Source organism: Pan troglodytes, chromosome 19 (assembly GCF_028858775.2).
Source record: "Pan troglodytes isolate AG18354 chromosome 19, NHGRI_mPanTro3-v2.0_pri, whole genome shotgun sequence".
Classification (NCBI taxonomy): domain Eukaryota; kingdom Metazoa; phylum Chordata; class Mammalia; order Primates; family Hominidae; genus Pan; species Pan troglodytes.
This window is the reverse complement of record NC_072417.2, coordinates 15079063-15096980: the sequence shown is the minus strand read 5'-3', so window position 1 is coordinate 15096980 and position 17918 is coordinate 15079063. Positions and strand designations below refer to the sequence as shown.

The 17918-nt window shown below is 49.4% G+C and overlaps 1 protein-coding gene and 1 pseudogene across 5 annotated transcripts; one reads left to right on the top strand and one right to left on the bottom strand.

The window, feature by feature from the left end:
* Nucleotides 1–1220: 1220 nt before the first annotated feature.
* LOC134808935 (thioredoxin-like) lies at nt 1221–8436 on the bottom strand (annotated as a pseudogene).
* Nucleotides 8437–13308: 4872 nt separating this feature from the next.
* Nucleotides 13309–17224, top strand: GGT6 (gamma-glutamyltransferase 6). 5 transcript variants are annotated; one of them, XM_063799507.1, is made up of 4 exons: nt 13309–13784; nt 14408–14610; nt 14726–14821; nt 15697–17224. In XM_063799507.1, exons 1-4 carry the CDS (start codon nt 13645–13647, stop codon nt 15852–15854), a joined length of 597 nt encoding a protein of 198 aa, XP_063655577.1. In that variant the 5' UTR covers nt 13309–13644; the 3' UTR covers nt 15855–17224. The 5 variants fall into 5 exon arrangements, with proteins under 5 accessions (XP_063655577.1, XP_063655575.1, XP_063655576.1 ...); XM_063799505.1 differs by having other exon boundaries at nt 13312–13784; nt 15107–17224; XM_063799506.1 differs by having other exon boundaries at nt 13312–13784; nt 14708–14821; nt 15697–15941.
* The last annotated feature ends 694 nt before the right edge of the window (nt 17225–17918 follow it).

Genomic DNA, 17918 nt, shown 5'->3' with positions numbered 1-17918 from the left:
TCAGCAGAGCCACCAAGCTCACAGGGACTTTCCCAGAAATGTATCACTCACATGAGGTGGAGACCCATAGTAGACACTTCTGAGGAAACCTCTGTCTGGAGCCCAGCCCAATATGAACCAAGCTGGGGCCACCAACAGATGGCCTTGGTTTTTACAGACTCTCCAGATAACCTCACAACCAGGAGGCTGAGGCAGGAGAATCGCTTGAACCCAGGAGGCGGAGGTTGCAGTGAGCCGGGATCGCGCCAATGCATTCCAGCCTGGGTGACAAGAGTGAGACTCTATCTAAAAACAACAACAATAACAACACCTCAGTAACAAAATCACCTGATTTTTTAATGGGCAAAAGATTTCAACAGACACTTCAGCAAAGAAGATATATGAGTGGCAATAAGTGAATAAAATTATATCCAATATCATTAGACATTAGGGAGATGGAAATTAAAACGATAATGAGATACCACTACACACACACACACATACATATACACATACACACACACACATATATACACACACACATACACACACATACACATACACACATACACACACACACGCACAACCTTAAAAACTGACAATACTTAAGTGTTGCCAAGAATATAGAGCAACTGAACGTTCATCCAACGCTGGTGGGAAAGCAAAATGGCAGAGTTATTTTGGAAAATAATTTGGTGGTTTCTTGCTGAGTTAACCATATACTTACCATATGACCTGGCAATCTCACTCAGATATTTATCCAAGAAGAATGAAAACATACCTCCCCACAAAGCCTTGTACACAAATGCTTATAATGCCTATATTCATTATAGTAAACAATTGGAAACCATCCAGTCTACATCCATGGGTGAATCGATACATTGTGGTACATAGATACAATAAACACTACTTAGCAATGAAAAGAAAAAACGGATGCACGCAATGACATGGATGCTTCTCAAAGGCTTCATGCTAAGTGAAAGAAGCCAGATGTGAACAAGTACATCTGGTATGATTCCATTTACAATATATAAGTCCTCACAACATGATTTCTTAGGTAAACAGCAACATATAGGGATCAAAATCAGATGAGTGGTTGTCAAGGAGCAGAGGTGAGGGGTGGAGCAAAGGGGTACTAGGAAAATGCTTGGTTGTTGGAAATGGTCTTTGTCTTTTTTTAAAGTGTTATAATTAATGTTTTATTGTCACCCAGATGGTATTTGAGTTTATAGTCTTCATGCTTTATATATTTTTGTAAATTAAAAAAATTACAAGTTTTAAATAGCCAATGGCTGGTTATGTTTTCAGAAAACACGATTAGACTAATTCATGAATGGTGGCTTCAAGCTTTTCCTTATGGGCTCCAGAAAATTCACCCACCTTTTGTCCCTTCTTAAAACACTGGAATGTTGGCATGCATTCGGCTTCACACTCTGAAGCAACATCCTGACAGTCATCCACATCTACTTCAAGGAATACCCCGTTGGAATACTTTCCAGAGAGGGGATAAAGAAAGGCTTGATCATTTTGCAAGGTCCACACCACGTGGCTGAGAAGTCAACTACTACAAGTTTATCGCCTGTGGCATCCAAGGCTTTCTAAAAAGCAAGCTTGCTCTCGATCTCCTTCACCATCTTGGCTGCTGAGGTCTGATGAGGGGCTTTTTTTTTTTTTTTTAATAGGGAACTGACCGTATTCATTTGTAGCCTGTTACCCCATAATCCTTTAGGATGTTCAAAGTTGGAGTGACCATATGCCCGTCCCTGTTCCTCTTGACACTCAGTGAGAGGCAGCCATCTGAGTAAGTGGAAGTGTGATATTCGCTCCGGGCATTATGTCATGAGCCTTAAATCCAGAATACACTGGATTGAGTCTTTCAGCCCAATAGTTTGCCACCGTTGCCAGATTTGGGAGCATCCGAGGAGAGACCTCAAATCATAATGGGGTGGTGCAGGGCTCCCCCATACTCAAAAAACTTTCCGTGTGTTTTCCAGGCAAGTGTCTTTCTCCTCGAATACAACAATCTTGGTTACAACTGACAGTAGTGCAATAGATCGGTCGGTACACTGATCCAGGAACATCTTGATGGTATAGTATGTTGTCATTCGCACTCTACCAGCCACTAGTCTAACCTGGTCGAGTAGCTCTTTTTCCGGGGACTCAAATTCTCCATTATCAAAGCACAGACAAGTGGTCCAACACACGGTCTCGAATTAAACCAGTTAGTCGCCAGCCCTGCGTTGTCATTGAGTGACAGGTTGGCACCATCCCTGTGTGTTGGTCGTTGGAGAGGCACCATCAGGGTCTTGAATCATTTTTGAGCCTAGAGACTATTAGCATGCATTTTGTCCCTCGACCCTGCTACTATGTTGCCCACCGGGTCACAACAGTGCTGAGGTACAGATGATATCTCGAAGGATGTGAATTCCGGGTCCTTCCCTTTGAGGATTTCGCCACACAGTGTTTTGATTTTGTTCTTTCCACTACTGGAATCACAAGATACAACTCCCTGGAGAGTCCTACAGATAAGAGATTCTCACGTTAACACTTCAAACAAAAAGCAAAGAAACACCTAACTTGCTGTGATGGGATGAGGTGTCATCAGTGGGTTGGATCGAGCATCAATTTGGGTGCTCCAAATTTTCCACTTCCCCAGTGCCAGGATGTGGTTCATCTACATAGGTTGGGTACTGCCCAAATTTCCCACTTAGCTCAAAGGACTTCCGCCCAGGAAATGGTCATGCAGAGGGAGGCTTGGAACTGTCCACGGGGTCCTCCATGGTGAACTATAGTGTTGGCTGCGGGAGCAATCGGTTCCTTTGTTGTCTTAATTGTGGTGTCAGTTGCTGGCAATATACACAAAAATTGGTGACTTTTACTTTATGTAAATTATACCTCAGCTGGGCGCGGTGGCTCATGCCTGTAATCCCAGCACTTTGGGAGGCTGAGGTGGGTGGATCACGAGGTCAGGAGCTCGAGACCAGCCTGGCCAATATGGTGAAACCCTGTCTCTACTAAAAATACAAAAATTAGCTGGGCTTGGCGGTGGGCGCCTGTAGTCCCAGCTACTTGTGAGGCTGAGGCAGGAGAATTGCTTGAACCCGGGAGGCGAAGGTTGCAGTGAACCGAGATTGTGCCACTGCACTCCAGCCTGGGTGACAGAGCAAGACCCCGTCTCAAAAAAAAAAAAAAATAAATAAATATATATATATAAATACGTATATATATATAAATACCTCAATAAATCAGATTTTTAAAATCCAAGTCCTGGAGCAGTGGCTATGCCTATAATCCCAGCATTTTGGGAGGCCGAAGTGGGAAGATTGCTCAAGCCTAGGAGTTCAAAACCAGCCTGGTGAACATGACAAGACCCCATCTCTACAAAAAAAAGTTTTTAAATTCAGTGCATGAGAGATGTGCTAGCTGATAGTGGTTTTGATCACATCTTGAAGAGAGTTGGCTGCACTGGAAACTGGTACCCCTAAAATCTATTGTAGGAAAAGGATGTGTGATTGTTTCCTATGGACCAGATGTGAGCTATGAGGGAGGGAGAACCAGCATCAGGCCACATTAAAACCTGCCAAACCTTGAGCAAGAGTTATTTAAAAAAACAAAACAAAACAAACAAAGAATAAAACCTGCCCAGGAACACCACCTGGAGAGAAAGATGCGGCCCCAGCAGCAAGAAACTGATGCCTGAGCTGCTTGTGAGCCAAGAAGAGTTCAGCTATACCCGGGGAATTGGAGGTGAGACCCCAATAATGGGGTCGGCTGGAGGTCTTGGAAGGACTTTAAAAAGTGTCCCAATAGATAAAAAGTCAGCTGTATACAAAGCCCAGGAAGCTTCTGTACCAGCTCGTACAATACAAAATCAGATCTTTCCTGCCCCTTTTTACCTCTTCCCGCGCCATGTCAACCCTGGGGGTACAAAAGCAGCCAAGTGAGTGAGGAGGAGAATCCCAGGGCGTAGGAGCAGGTGGGGGTTGGAGGGTACATTGAGAAGTTAATTAGAGTCTCTCCCTCTTCACCATACCCTTTCATACACACACACACACACACACACACACACACACACACACACACACACACACACCCTTTTCCTGTTGCATGCTACTTGCCCAAAACAGACTGAGAAGGTGCAAGGGAGAAGTTTTTAACTTTAAATGGACTTTTACATTTGGGGGAGGGGCTGTGGGGTGTTTTGGGTTTTTTTGGCTTATACTTTTTTTTTGCATTTTTTCATCATGATACAATATACATAACACACAATTTACCATTTTAACCAATTTACAATCATTTCAGTGGCCCCAAATATGCTCATGCTGTTGCGCAGCCATCCACAGAAGCTACTCATCATCCCAGACGGAACCCCACACACACTAAACAACAAGTCCCAGCCCGCCTCCCCCAGCCCCTGGCAACCACTGCTCTACCCTCCAGCTCCATGAATGGGACCACGCTTATTTTTTAATTGCAATTATTGAAATGAACCTTTTTTTTTTTTTTTGAGACAGGGTCTCACTCAATCTCGCAGGCCGGAGTGCAGTAGTGCGATCTCAGCTCACTACGACCTCTGCCTCCCAGGTTCAAGTGATTCTCCTGCCTCAGCCTCCCGAGTAGCTGGGATTACAGGCACCCACCACCCTGCCTGGCTAATTTTGTACTTTTAGTAGAGACAGCATTTCACCATGTTGGCCAGGCTGGTCTCAAACTCCTGACCTCAGGCGATCCACCCGCCTCAGCCTCCCAAAGTGCTGGGATTACAGGTGTGAGCAGCCACTGCGCCTGGTTGAAATGAAACTTTTATAACTTAAAGTGACCCAAAAACTTTTTACCAAAAGAGAGTGTCCCAAAAAGACATGGGCCTGCCCTATATTCCATTCAAAAGAATGGTGATGGGCCATCCCCACAAAACACATTTGAATGGAGATTAGGAGATTAAAATAAAGGCAGACTGTGAGTCCTATTTGTTCAACCTCACAGCTACACAAAGGAGAGCTTTATTTTGCCCATGTGACAAGAAACGTAAAGATCTAGAGTCCAGGGCTGACACCGCTGGTTGAGATGTCAGTAAGGCCCAGCCTCCGTTTACTGCCTGCCGCACTGTCCTTGGCGCAGCCTTGCCATCCCCGGGGCCCAGGCCTAGAGTCGGAATTCCAGCAGGAAGAAAGCGAAAGGGCAAAGGCTCTTTGGAGAATTGGGAAAATCATTCCTGAGTTCTGTGGTTCAGAGGAGTGACCTGGTTGACAAAGCCTGCTCTAAAGGATCAAGAAGCGAGAAGTAGCGGGCTCAGTGGCTCACGCCTGTAATCCCAGCACTTTGGGAGGCCAAGGCGGGCGGGTCACCTGAGGTCAGGAGTTTGAGACCAGCCTGGCCAACCTGGTGAAACCCCGTCTCTACTAAAAAATGCAAAAATTAGCTGGTTGTGGTGGCACATTCCTGTAATCCCAGCTACTCAGGAGGCTGAGGCAGGAGAATTGCTTGAACCCGGGAGGTGGGGGTTGCAGTGAGCTGAGATCATGCCACTGTACTCCAGCCTGGATGACAGAGTAAGACTCCATCTTAAAATAAATACGTAAATAAAAAGAATCGAGAAGCAGCATGGCAGAGTCTCTCGATAGGGCCAGACTGGCCAATGATTCTAATCTCCAAATCTCCAAATACTGAAGTCACACACACATATGAAAAGGCCTGGGGAGGGCTGGGTACAGTGGCTCAAACCCAGGCTATTTAATAATTCCCAGTTAGAAAATCTAGGCCAGGCGCGGTGGCTCACACCTGTAATCCTAGCACTTTAGAAGGCCAAGGTGGGCGGATTGCCTGAGCTCAGGAGTTCGAGGCCAGCCTGGGCAACGTGGTGAAACCCCATCTCTACTAAAATACAAAAATTAATTAGCTAGGCATGGTGGTGCACACTTGTAGTCCCAGCTACTTGTGAGGCTGAGGTGGGCGAATCACTTGAACCTGGGAGGGAGAGGTTGCAGTGAGCCTAGATGGCACAACTGCATTCCAACCTGGGTGACAGAACGAGACTTCATCTCAAAAAAAAAAAAAAAAAAAAAGAAAAAGAAAAAGAAAGAAAAAAGGAAAAAGAAAATCTAGATGCTTTGGGAGGTGGTGGGCAGATTGGTTGAGCCCAGGAGTTTGAGACCAGTCTGGGCAACATAGCGAAACCTCATCTCTATTAAAAAAAAAAAAAAAAAATTAGCTGGATGTGGTAGCTCATGCCGGTAGTCCCAACTACTCGGGAGGCTGAGGTGGGAGGATCGCGTGAGCCCAGGAGGCAGAGGTTGCAGTGAGCTGAGACTGAACCACTGCCCTCCAGCCTGGGAGACAGAGCAAGATACTGTCTCACGAAAAAAAGTGAGAGGTGTGAGGTGGGCTCACACCTGTAATCTTAACACTTTGGAAGGGCAAGGAAGGAGGATCTTTTGAAGCCAGGAGTTTGAGACCAGCCTGGGCAACATAGCAAGACCCCATCTCTACAGAAAATGTAAACATTAGCTGGGCATGGTGGTGCATACCTGTGATCTCAGCTACTCAAAAGGCCGAGGCAGGAGGATCACTTGAGCCTAGGAGATCAAGGCTGCAGTGAGCCACGACTGCACCACTGCACTGCAGCATGGGTAACAGAGCAAGACCCTGTCTCAAAAATAAATACATAAATAAATAAAATTTTAAAGACCTGGGGACAATTCCCGAACTGACTGAGCTTAGGCCCCATGTTTGCCCTTGGCTACACAAGCAGGGGAGACTGAGGAAGGATCTGCTCCCTTGACCTCTGTAGTGGGAGAGAGTGGGGGAGGCAGGCACTGTTATTCACCTCTGTCATATAAATGAGTTGTACCTTGAGTCCTACGCTGTTTACTTCTTCACAACAGGACTGCTAGCTCAAAAACCCCATGAGAGCTAAACTCAGTTTTTTACACATCCAATTGCTTTAAATTAAAAAGCCCAAATAAACATATTTCTAGCCACTTAGAGCCTGCCTGCTTTATATACCCTGCCAAACTGCACCCAACATCTGCTGGCCATAGAGAGGACAAACCCTGGGGCTATAAAAGCCCAAGCCAGGGCTGCCCTTGGCAGTTCTTTGACCTGGAGACACCCCTCCTCATCTAGACATGTAAACCCCCTCTCTGATACCCCTCTCCCCAGAAGCTCTCTTGTCTTCTCTTCCTGGATGGTGGCCCTGCATCACTATCCTTAGAAGGACCCCTGCTACGGGGGACTTCCCCTCACAGGTAACTCTGTCCCAGAGCCATCCCAATAAAGCTCATTGCCTGCTACTGCCATCTCGTGGTCATTTTCCTCTAGGTCAGCCCCAAACCCTAGAACTGCTAATGACCTTGGCTTCTCTCCCCAGGATTTGACACACAGTAGCAAGGAATAATTCCCTATTAGAAAATCTGGGCCAGGCGCGGTAGCTCATGCCTGTAATCCCAGCACTTTGGGAGGCCGAGGTGGGCAGATCACCTGAGGTCAGGAGTTTGAGACCAGCCTGACCAACATGGAGAAACGCTGTGTCTACTAAAAAAACACAAAATTAGCCGGGCATGGTGGTGCATGCCTGTAATCCCAGCTACTTGGGAGAGGAAAACTCTGCCTCAAATAAAAAAAAAAAAAAAAAAGATAGAAAGAAAGAAAGAAAGAAAAGAAAATCTGGGCCAGGCATGGTGGCTCACGCCTGTAATCCCAGCACTTTGGGAGGCCAAGGTGGGCAGATCACCTGAGGTTGGGAGTTCAAGACCAGCGTGACCAACATGGAGAAACCCTGTCTCTACTAAAAAAAATACAAAAATTAGCCAGGCGTGGTGGTGCATGCCTGTAATCCCAGCTACTTGGGAGGCTGAGGCAGGAGAATCGCTTGAACCTGGGAGACAGAGATTGCAGTGAGCTGAGATCGCGCCACTGCACACACACCGAGACTCTGTCTCAAAAAAAAGAAAAAAAAGAAAAAGAAAATCTGGATGCTATTAGGGAGAAGAATGGAGGGTAGGCAGCCAGGAACCTGGTTGTGGTGGCACACAGGTAATGTCTAAGATAAATAAGACTCTCAGTACAGGACAAAGGCTGAGGCCCAAAGGCAACTAAAATACGTTTGACAAGAGGTAAAAGCAGTGAATAAAGAAGTAGATGCTACCAGGAAAGAGACACCACAAGCGCCTCATAATTCATCCCTTCTGCTTTAGAAATATGAAGAAAAAAAAATTGACAAAGCAATGGGCTCCTGCTGGAATTGAACTTCCTTAGTCTGAGTCTCCTTAGTCCAGGTCTAAGACACACTCTTCCTGAGAGCCAACAGGTCAGGAAAGCACAAATGCCCTCTTTACCTTTGCAGAGACTTTGAGCCAGCGTCCAACGTGATCCAGCGTGATCCAATGTGATCCGGCGCTGCTTCTGCCTCCCTGTTCCCGCTTCAAACGGCAGGTGCTGTTTGCTGCCCTCTAGGGACTCCTAGAAGTATATGCATCAGTCAGTGTTACTAATTGTAAACAAAAGACACGCTTCTGCCTGAGTTAAATAGAAAATAAATTTATGAAAAATCTATGGGCACAGAAAGTGGATGGGGGGTACAGCTGTTGGAGAGCTAGCTCAGAGGCTATGCAGCCAAGACCAGTGCTCAAAATCACGTTGCAGAACTGTCTGGGGAAGGCACCACTGTCTCCACCTCATCTGAGCACCAGCTGCCATGGTTTGTATCCCTGACACTGACCATTAGATACTGTGTTGCCACAACTCTGAGGCAAGATTGTAAAGGTGCACTGCTGTCCCTACCAGGTAAAAACAAATGACTTCTGGATTATCTGGCTATTGGGATAAAGAACAAAGCATTTGGCTGGGTGCAGTGGCTTATGCCGGTAATCCCAGCACTTTGGGAGGCCGAGGCAAGCAGATCACCTGAGGTCAGGAGTTCGAGACCAACCTGGCCAACACAGTAAAACCCCCGTCTCTATTAAAAATACAAAAATTACCCAGGCATGGTGGCACATGCCTGTAATCCCAGCTACTCGGGAGGCTGAGACAAGAGAATCGCTTGAACCTGGGAGGCAGAGGTTGCAGTGAGCCAAGATTGTGCCACTGTGCTCCAGCCTGGGTGACAGAGACTAACTCCATCTCAAAAAAAAAAAAAAAAAAAAAAAAAAGAAAGAAAGCATTTTCTAGGAGCTATGTTGATTTTCCCCATAAAGAAACACCTAGAGGCCGGGCATGGTGGCTCATGCCTGTAACCCCGGCACTTTGGGAGGCCGAGGTGGGTGGATCACCTGACGTCAGGAGTTCAAGACCAGCCTGGCCAACGTGGTGAAACCTTGTGTCTACTAAAAATGCAAAAATTAGCCGGGTGTGGTGGCGGGCACCTGTAATTCCAGCTACTCGGGAGGCTGAGGTAGAATTGCTTGAACCCAGGAGATGGAGGTTGCAGTGAGCCGAGATTGCACTACTGCACTCCAGCCTGGGCAACAGAGCAAGACTGTCTCAAAAAAAAAAAAAAAAAAAAAGAAAGAAAGAAAGAAAGAAAGAAAGAAAGAAAAAGAAACACCTAGAACAGCAGCTACAATTTGAGTGACTTTTTTTTTAAACTATATCTCCTGTTATTTTCCAAGGCCCATCTGTCTTCTGCCTTGTACAAGCCCCTAAATTAAACTGAAATATGATAGGAATCACTGCCTTTTTTTTTTTTTTTAAGACAGAGTTTCCCTCTTGTTCCCTCTTGAACCTGGGAGGTGGAGGTTGCAGTGAGCCGAGATCGTGCCATTGCACTCCAGCCTGGGCAACAGAGCAAGGCTCCATCTCAAAAAAAAAAAAAAAAAAAAAAAAAAAGAATGAGGATTTGCCATTTACTAGGGTAACTGTAAACTCAGGAAATGGGAATACCCATGTCTTTCAGGGACTATTGGATGCTGGCTCTGAGTTAAGAATTTCTGAATGCCATTGTATCACAACTGGAATCACCTGGAATAATTTTTTAAAAGTACTTTAACAATAATATTCTGGTATTTTGGTCACATTGCACAGAGAGAGATACCTTGCAAAGAAAAGCCCCTTCTATCCCCACCCCCAACCCTGCCACATACGCATACGTCATTGTCTCCATTCTATAATTAGAGTTAAATCCCAGCATGTCCAAGAAGGCCAATTATAAAGTCAACCTGGGGAAAGGCTTAGACACATGTGGGGTCCATACTCTTCCTTGTTCCTCGTCTCAGGGGTCCCTTCTTGGTTAGAAGGAGCAGTCAGAGGCCAGGTGCGGTGGCTCAAGCCTGCAATCCCAGCACTTTGGGAGGTCAAGGCTGAGAGATCAATCTGAGGCCAGGAGTTTGAGACCAGCCTGGTCAACATAGTGAAACCCTGTCTCTATTAAAAATACAAAAATTAGCCGGGCGTGGTGGTGGACGCCTGTAATCCCAACTACTTGGGAGGCTGAGGCAGGAGAATCGCTTGAACCCGGGAGGCGGAGGTTGTGGTGAGCTGAGATTGCACCATTGCACTCCAGCCTGGGCAACAAGAACAAAACTCCATCTCAAAACAAAACAAAACAAAACATCATCATGACTGAGACTCACTTTCAGAGAAGCTGATTCAATTGGCGTGGGAGTATGAGAAAGGGAGGGACCAGGAGATTGGTGTTTGGGGTTTTTCCAATTGCTACAGGTGATTTCAATTGCAGACATCACTAGCTAAAGCAGTGGTTCTCAACCTTGCCTGCCCATTGAAAACACCTGGGAAGCTTCAACAATGGATGAAGCTACAATCTAGAGGTCCTGATTTCATTATTTAACTGGTCTGCATAGGTATTAGAATTTTTCAGAGCTTGCCAGGTAATTGTAATGTGTATCTAAGGTTGAGAACCATTAGGATAAGTGGACGAATGAAGAAATGAATGAAGAAATTAATGAATCTACAGACTTCAAGCCACCTTTTGCGTGTGTGTGTGTGTGTGTGTGCATGGACATGCGAATGTAGATTATCCATAATAATCACTGGGGAGACTGAGGCTCACAGAGCAGAGAGAAAGGAACTCATGCTTTTGGAGGGACTGCTCTGTACTAAGCACTGGTCTGGAGGCTTTAAACATATTTTCTTGTGTAATCCTCAAAACCCTAGGAGGATAAATATTGTTATCCTCATTTTACAGAAGTGGAGTCAAGACTCCCAGAGGTTAAATGTCTCACCTGCAGTCATATATTCAGTTATTAGCAGACACAGAACTAGACCCAGTTCTCCTGAAGCCATTGCCAACCCCCACCCCTACTCTGAGCCCTCAAATGACTGACTCCATCTACCCCTGAAGCTACTTTGGCCTGAGCACGTTTATCCCCAGCACCCAGCTGCATCGAATTGGAGCTTAGCTAATAGGTCCAGAGCTGCAGGAATGAGAAAGGAATGAGAGGTTCTGGGAACTAGGAAATGTTCCCAGAACCCAACCTGTGGAGGTCTTGTCCCAAAGAGCTTGTCAGGACCTAGCTCTAAGAGCAGAGGAATGTTGGCTGGGCAGGGTAGGGGCCGAAAATAATTCTGCCTGCTGGACAAAAGGAATAATGCTAGGAGCCCGAAGGCCAGGCTGAGGCTGGGGCAGGAGATGGGGGCAGCACAGAGCCCTAAGGCTCTCAGATGCCTTTTCCCAGGAAGGAAGGATGGACCTTCATTCTGAGATTCTAACCTTCTTACCCTGTGTTAACAGAAAGTGAAACCAAATTATTTTATAACATAAATGTCATAAAATCATAAAAATGGTCATTTTGATTCCCATCTCCCCACCATTGGCAAAATTAGAAGGTGGCAACCCTAGGCTGCTCTATTTGGTTGGTTGGTTGGTTTTTTATTGGCCCAAGAAAAAAAAAAAGGAAACCAAAGGTTTCTCTGGGGAACTAGAGACAGAAACCAGCTAAGGGAAGAAACAGGAGAGAAAGAGGTGAACACAGCAGGTGCACACTTTTTTTTTAGACTGAAGGTGTGGTTCCAGGACTGTGGCAATTAGGAAAGCACATTCTAGACCCTACACCTGAAGCCAGACTTTCTAGGAGGGGAGCCTAGCGAGCTGACTTAACAAGCTCCTCAGGTGATCGTGATGCACACCAATCTTAAAGAACCCGTGTACTTGCTCGTGAAGAGGCCGCGAGAAAGGGAAGCAGCTGGAGAGCCAGATGGGATGATGGATGATTCAAAGGATGATTTTTATGGTTGTTGTTTTCATGTAGAAAATACCTGAGCTTTTTCATTTTTACTTTTTTATTGAAAGACAATATTCACATAGAAAAGTACACGTCATCAATGCTCAACTCGATGCATTTTCACACCCAGGGCACTTGTGTCACCAACACTCAGATTAAGAAACAACATCTCAGTCGGGCGCGGTGGCTCACACCCATAATCCTAGTACTTTGGGAGGCTGAGGCAGGCGGATCACCTGAGGTCAAGAGTTCAAGACCAGGCTGGCCAACATGGTGAAACCCTGTCTCTACTAAAAATACAAAAAATTAGCCAGGCGTGGTGGTATGTGCCTGTAATCCCAGCTACTCGGGAGGCTGAGGCAGAAGAATTGCTTGAACCCAGGAGGTGGAAGTTGCAGTGAGCTGAGATTGCACCATTGCACTCCAACCTGGGCAACAAGAACGAAAACTCTGTCAAGAAAGAAAGAAGAGAAAGAAAAGAAAGGTAAAGGAAAAAGGAAAGGAAAGAAAGGAAGGAAAGAAAGAAAGAAAGGACATCTCCAGCATTTCAGAAACCCCCTGGTACCTCCTCCAGTCACTATCTGACTTCTAAGGGCAGACTGTTGTTGCTCTTTTGTTGCTGCCTGTTTGTGTACTTTGTGTAAATGAAAGCATATAGCGTGTGCTGTCTCCTGCCTGGCTGCTTTCCCTCGTCCTTATGCTTGTCAGACCTGTGTATATTATTGCATATAATTGTAGATCACTCATTCTCTTTGCTGCAGAGTGGTCCATTGTGACTTACATCATTCATTCTAACGATAATGGATGTTTGGGCACTTTCCAATTTGGGACTGTTACAAACAGCACTGTTTTGCAACAAGTCCTTGATGGGAATCCTAGAATGAATTTAGAAATGTTGGTTTCCAGGCTGTGGCGCTACCTTCTGGACAAGAGTCGCAAAACACGCACAGGGAGTTACGAACCAAGTTGCTCCTCAAAGAAACCCAGACCAGAGTAGCCACAGGCTGAGCCTTGACCCCGGCCAGAGACCAGACACCCCTACGCCAGAACCTAGTCACGTGCAGACTCAAGCACGTGGGAGCTCTGACCCAAGCCACCGTGTAACCGTAGCTCTAATTCAAGTCCACAGTCCCTAGAGTCCCAGGTGGGATCCATGGGCTACATCCCCCAAGGGGAGGAGCCCAGTAGGTGCCTGGGTATCAAGGTTGTGGCATTAAGGCTGAACTCCTTCTCGACCTCACTGAGCTGTGGCCCCTTACAGGCAGTCACACCGGGAACCCTGTCGCGAGAGCTCCTCGGGCCTTGTGTCCTAATGGGGCAGGCTCACATGCAGCCTCCTTGGCCCCGTGCCCTGCCCAGACCTGTTCTGGATTCCACCCCCACCCTTCCCCAAGGTCGCTGCCACCTCCTACCTGCCAGGCTTGGGCAGGGCCTCTGAGACACAGCCGGGAAGGCTGGCAGGCAGGAGGGCTGGGGCGAGCACTGGGGGGCCATGGAGCGGGCAGAAGAGCCCGTGGTCTATCAGAAGCTGCTCCCCTGGGAGCCAAGCTTGGAGTCGGAGGAGGAAGTGGAGGAGGAGGAGACATCAGAGGTGCTGGTTCTAAACCCCTGGAGGCACCAGGACTCTTCCAGGTAAGTAAGGGAGGGGTCTGGGCACCAGGCTCCCCAGGCTTGAGGTTGGCAAGTCCCTCTCTCTGGAGCCCCTCAGGGGGACCAGGCGACTCCCTGCTGGGTTTAGCTCCAGGCACTGTACGGTCAATGTGGGGGAAAACCCAGGCTGTAGCCCGAGACTTGGCCTGACCCAATCAAATGTCTGCGCATCTGGAGGGACATTTGTACCAAGCCAGCCTCTGTCCCATCTGCTGCTTTGTCAAAGGTCCCCAGCCCCCAAGTCCTGGTGCAGGAGGCACCTGCTGGGCAGGTTGGGGCCTGGCTATGCCTGGCTGGGCCTGCTCCCCAGCCCCTTCTCTCCTGCCTGCCGCACCCCACTGGGCCTCCCTCCCACCTGAGTGGACACTGCCCCACCAATCTCCCCTCCAGAGGCTCCCTCCCTAGCTAGGCTCAGTTTCCCCAGGTGCTTTCCCATCTCCATGTCTTTGCCCAAGCTGTGCCCGCTGCCAAGAAGCCCTTTCTCCTTGGCTGACTTGTGCTCCTCTTGCTAAATCAAACCTTTTGGGAAATATTCCCTGGGGTCTCTTGGGGTCCTTGGGCATCCCTCTGTCCCAGCCGTGGCTCAGGACACCCCCCCTCTGCAGGAACAAGGCTGGCGGGCTGCCCGGAACCTGGGCCCGTGTAGTGGCAGCCCTGCTGCTGCTGGCTGTTGGCTGCTCCCTGGCTGTGAGGCAGCTCCAGAATCAGGGCAGGTCGACAGGAAGCTTGGGCTCTGTGGCCCCTCCACCCGGCGGACACTCCCACAGCCCTGGCGTATACCACCACGGTGCCATCATCAGCCCTGCAGGTCAGTCAGTGCTGGGGGCGGCTTGGGGGAGGGGAGGGTCAGGGGTCACCAGCCCAGCCCCCCTCGTTGCTGCATGACAGTGCCTTCCTTGCTGCAGCCACATGCTCCCACCTAGGCCGAGAGCTGCTTGTTGCCGGGGGCAACGTCGTGGATGCTGGAGTTGGAGCTGCATTGTGCCTGGCAGTGGTGCATCCTCATGCCACGGGGCTAGGTCAGTGACCCCTGACCCCAGAGTGCAACCCCAACCCACAGCCTGATCAGTGACCTGGAACTTAGGGAGTCAGTAGCACTGACCTCAAGGCTGCTAAGTGAGCAGGACTTAGGGTTTGGGCAGCAGTCCAACCCCAGGCTATGACCCTTGAGCCCGGGTCTGTGGAACTTTGACCTCAGGCCTGGTCAGTAACTCCTGATCCCAGGCTCAGTCAAGGGATCTTGACTGAAACAAGTCAGTGACCCTTGATCTGCGGCTGCTGAGGGACCCCTCTGTCTCCTGCAGGTGCCATGTTTTGGGGCCTCTTCCACGATAGTTCCTCAGGCAATTCCACGGCCCTGACATCAGGCCCAGCACAGACCCTGGCCCCCGGCCTGGGGCTGCCCGCGGCTCTGCCCACCCTGCACCTGCTGCATGCACGCTTCGGCCGCCTGCCCTGGCCACGCCTGCTAGTGGGCCCCACCACGCTGGCTCAGTTGGGCTTCCTGGTGGACACACCCCTGGCAAGGGCTCTGGTGGCTCGGGGCACAGAAGGCCTCTGTCCACTACTTTGCCATGCTGATGGGACACCCCTGGGCGCTGGGGCCCGAGCCACCAACCCACAGCTGGCAGCTGTGCTTCGCAGGGCAGCCCTTGCTCCCACCTCAGACCTTGCTGGGGATGCTCTACTGAGTCTGCTGGCGGGAGACCTGGGGGTGGAGGTGCCCTCGGCTGTGCCCAGGCCCACTTTGGAACCAGCAGAGCAGCTACCTGTGCCCCAGGGCATCCTGTTCACCACCCCCAGTCCCTCAGCTGGCCCAGAACTGCTGGCACTGTTGGAGGCAGCCCTGCGCTCCGGGGCGCCCATCCCTGACCCCTGCCCACCGTTCCTGCAGACTGCTGTGAGCCCCGAGAGCAGTGCCCTGGCCGCCGTGGACAGCAGCGGCTCTGTGCTCCTTCTCACCTCCTCGCTCAACTGCTCCTTTGGCTCTGCACACCTGTCCCCAAGCACTGGGGTTCTGCTCAGCAACCTGGTGGCCAAGTCTACCACTAGTGCCTGGGCCTGCCCCCTCATCCTCCGTGGCAGCCTGGATGACACAGAGGCTGATGTGTTGGGGCTTGTGGCTTCAGGGACCCCTGATGTGGCCAGGGTCATGACTCACACCCTACTCAGGCATCTGGCAGCAAGGCCCCCTACCCAGGCCCAGCACCAGCATCAGGGTCAGCAAGAACCAACAGAGCATCCCAGCACTTGTGGCCAAGGGACCCTGCTCCAGGTGGCAGCCCACACAGAGCACGCCCATGTCTCCAGTGTCCCCCATGCCTGCTGCCCCTTCCAGGGGTTCTAACAGGATGGGGGTGGGTCTGGCAGAAGGCAGAGTTATCTGAAGCATGGGGGCAGGAGCAGAGCAGACACAGCAGCAATGGAGTGTGCACCCGCAGGGTGTGGTGGCTCACACCTGTAATCTCAGCACTTTGGGTGGTCAAGGCAGGAAGATACCTCGAGGCCAGGAGTTTGAAACTAGCCTAGACAACAAAGCAAGATCTCATCTGTACTAAAAATTTAAAAATTTGCCAGGGGCGGTGGCACATGCCTGTTGTCCCAGCTGCTTGGGAGGCTGAGGCAGGAATCTCGCTTGAGCTCAGGAGTTCAAGGCTGCAGAGAGCTAGGATCACACCACTGCACTCCAGCCTGGACAACAGAGTGAGACCCTGTCTTTAAAATAATAATAATAATAAAAAATAGCTGGGTGCGGTGGCTCATGCCTGTAATCCCAGCACTTTGGGAGGCCAAGGCAGGTGGATCACCTGAGGCTAGGAGTTCGAGACCAGCTTGGGCAACATGGCGAAACCCCGTCTCTACTAAAAATACAAAAAATTAGCTGGGCATGGTGGCGGGCACCTGTAATCTCAGCTACTTGGGAGGCTGAGGCAGGACAATCACTTGAACCCGGGAGGTGGAGGTTGCAGTGAGCCAAGATCGCACTATTGCAACCCCACCTGGGCAACAAGAGGGAAACCCTGTCTAAAAAAAAAAAGGATTTATTATGTGCTCACTGCTGGCTCAGGCCCCAACCTCTGGCCTTTTAAGTTACCTAGACTTGAGTTCTGGCATCCAGAGCTAACAATCATTCTTCAGATCACCCACACCGGATGGAATCTCTAGCTGTTTTATCAGCTAAGAACATCAGGGTAATAACGAAAAAGCAGTAGGGCCTGGGGCTAGCACTGAGTTCAGATCCAGCTTTCAGGAGGACAGTGGAAAGAGTGCAGAGCCTCTGCCTAGGCCCTGGGCCCCACGAAGCAGGACAGGCAGAGCCCAGGGTACTGTTGGCATCTCTGTCCTTCCCTTCAGGACACCCCTTACCTATCTGCCTCAACCAGACTGGGTACAAAATAAAGATCAAGTCTCCCGGAAACCAAGCACCATTCCTGCTTCTTGGTTAATTTTCCGACAGCTTTTGAAGCAACTGGAGTGAGGCCTTCCCTGATGGGCAGCACAGGTGACCAACAACCAGAGAGGGGAGAGCCTGGGTTGGTATCTTTCAGCTTCCCCCTGCTCCGCTCACCTCCTGCCTCCTGGGGCACCAGATGTGCAAGGTGAATGTTTTCATTTCACTTTCTAGAACAGACAGCAAAGCAGGGAAGCGGCCGAGAGGGTGAGAAGGCGCCCCAGGGGCTTGGGTACAAAGGGGTTGGAGCTGAGCGTGTGGAAATTCAAGGCGAAGGTTAGCCCTGACCTCCCCCAAGGGTTAGGTCCTCTCTGGACCACAGCCCTCTATAAACAGCTTCTCAAACCAAGAAGCGAGGGTGACCAGTAGCTGTTCCCCTCCCCTGCCATTGTAAAAGGCTTCTCTGATTTAATAGACTGTTTGATCCCACCACCTCTACCTCCCACTCCCAAGAAAATTCTTCCCCGTAATAGCACCACAATGTACCCGGTTATTTTAGTCCCAAACCTGGCATCCCCCTCATTTCCTCTCCCCCGACATCTAACTCCATCACCCACCCCACCTGCTCCACATCAGCCCAAATCTGACCTGTTCTCATTTTCCCTGGGTCCAGTCTACCACTGTCTCTAAATGGTCTTCCCGTGCTTCCACCTGCGCAGACCTAC

Excerpts from the sequence above, each read along its gene's own strand:
- GGT6 (XM_016931261.3), top strand. The coding sequence starts at position 13,645 with ATGGAGCGGGCAGAAGAGCCCGTGGTCTATCAGAAGCTGCTCCCCTGG. Across the intron at positions 13,785-14,407 it reads AGGCACCAGGACTCTTCCAG|GAACAAGGCTGGCGGGCTGC; the intron begins GTAAGTAAGGGA and ends CCCCCTCTGCAG. Across the intron at positions 14,611-14,707 it reads TGCCATCATCAGCCCTGCAG|CCACATGCTCCCACCTAGGC; the intron begins GTCAGTCAGTGC and ends TCCTTGCTGCAG.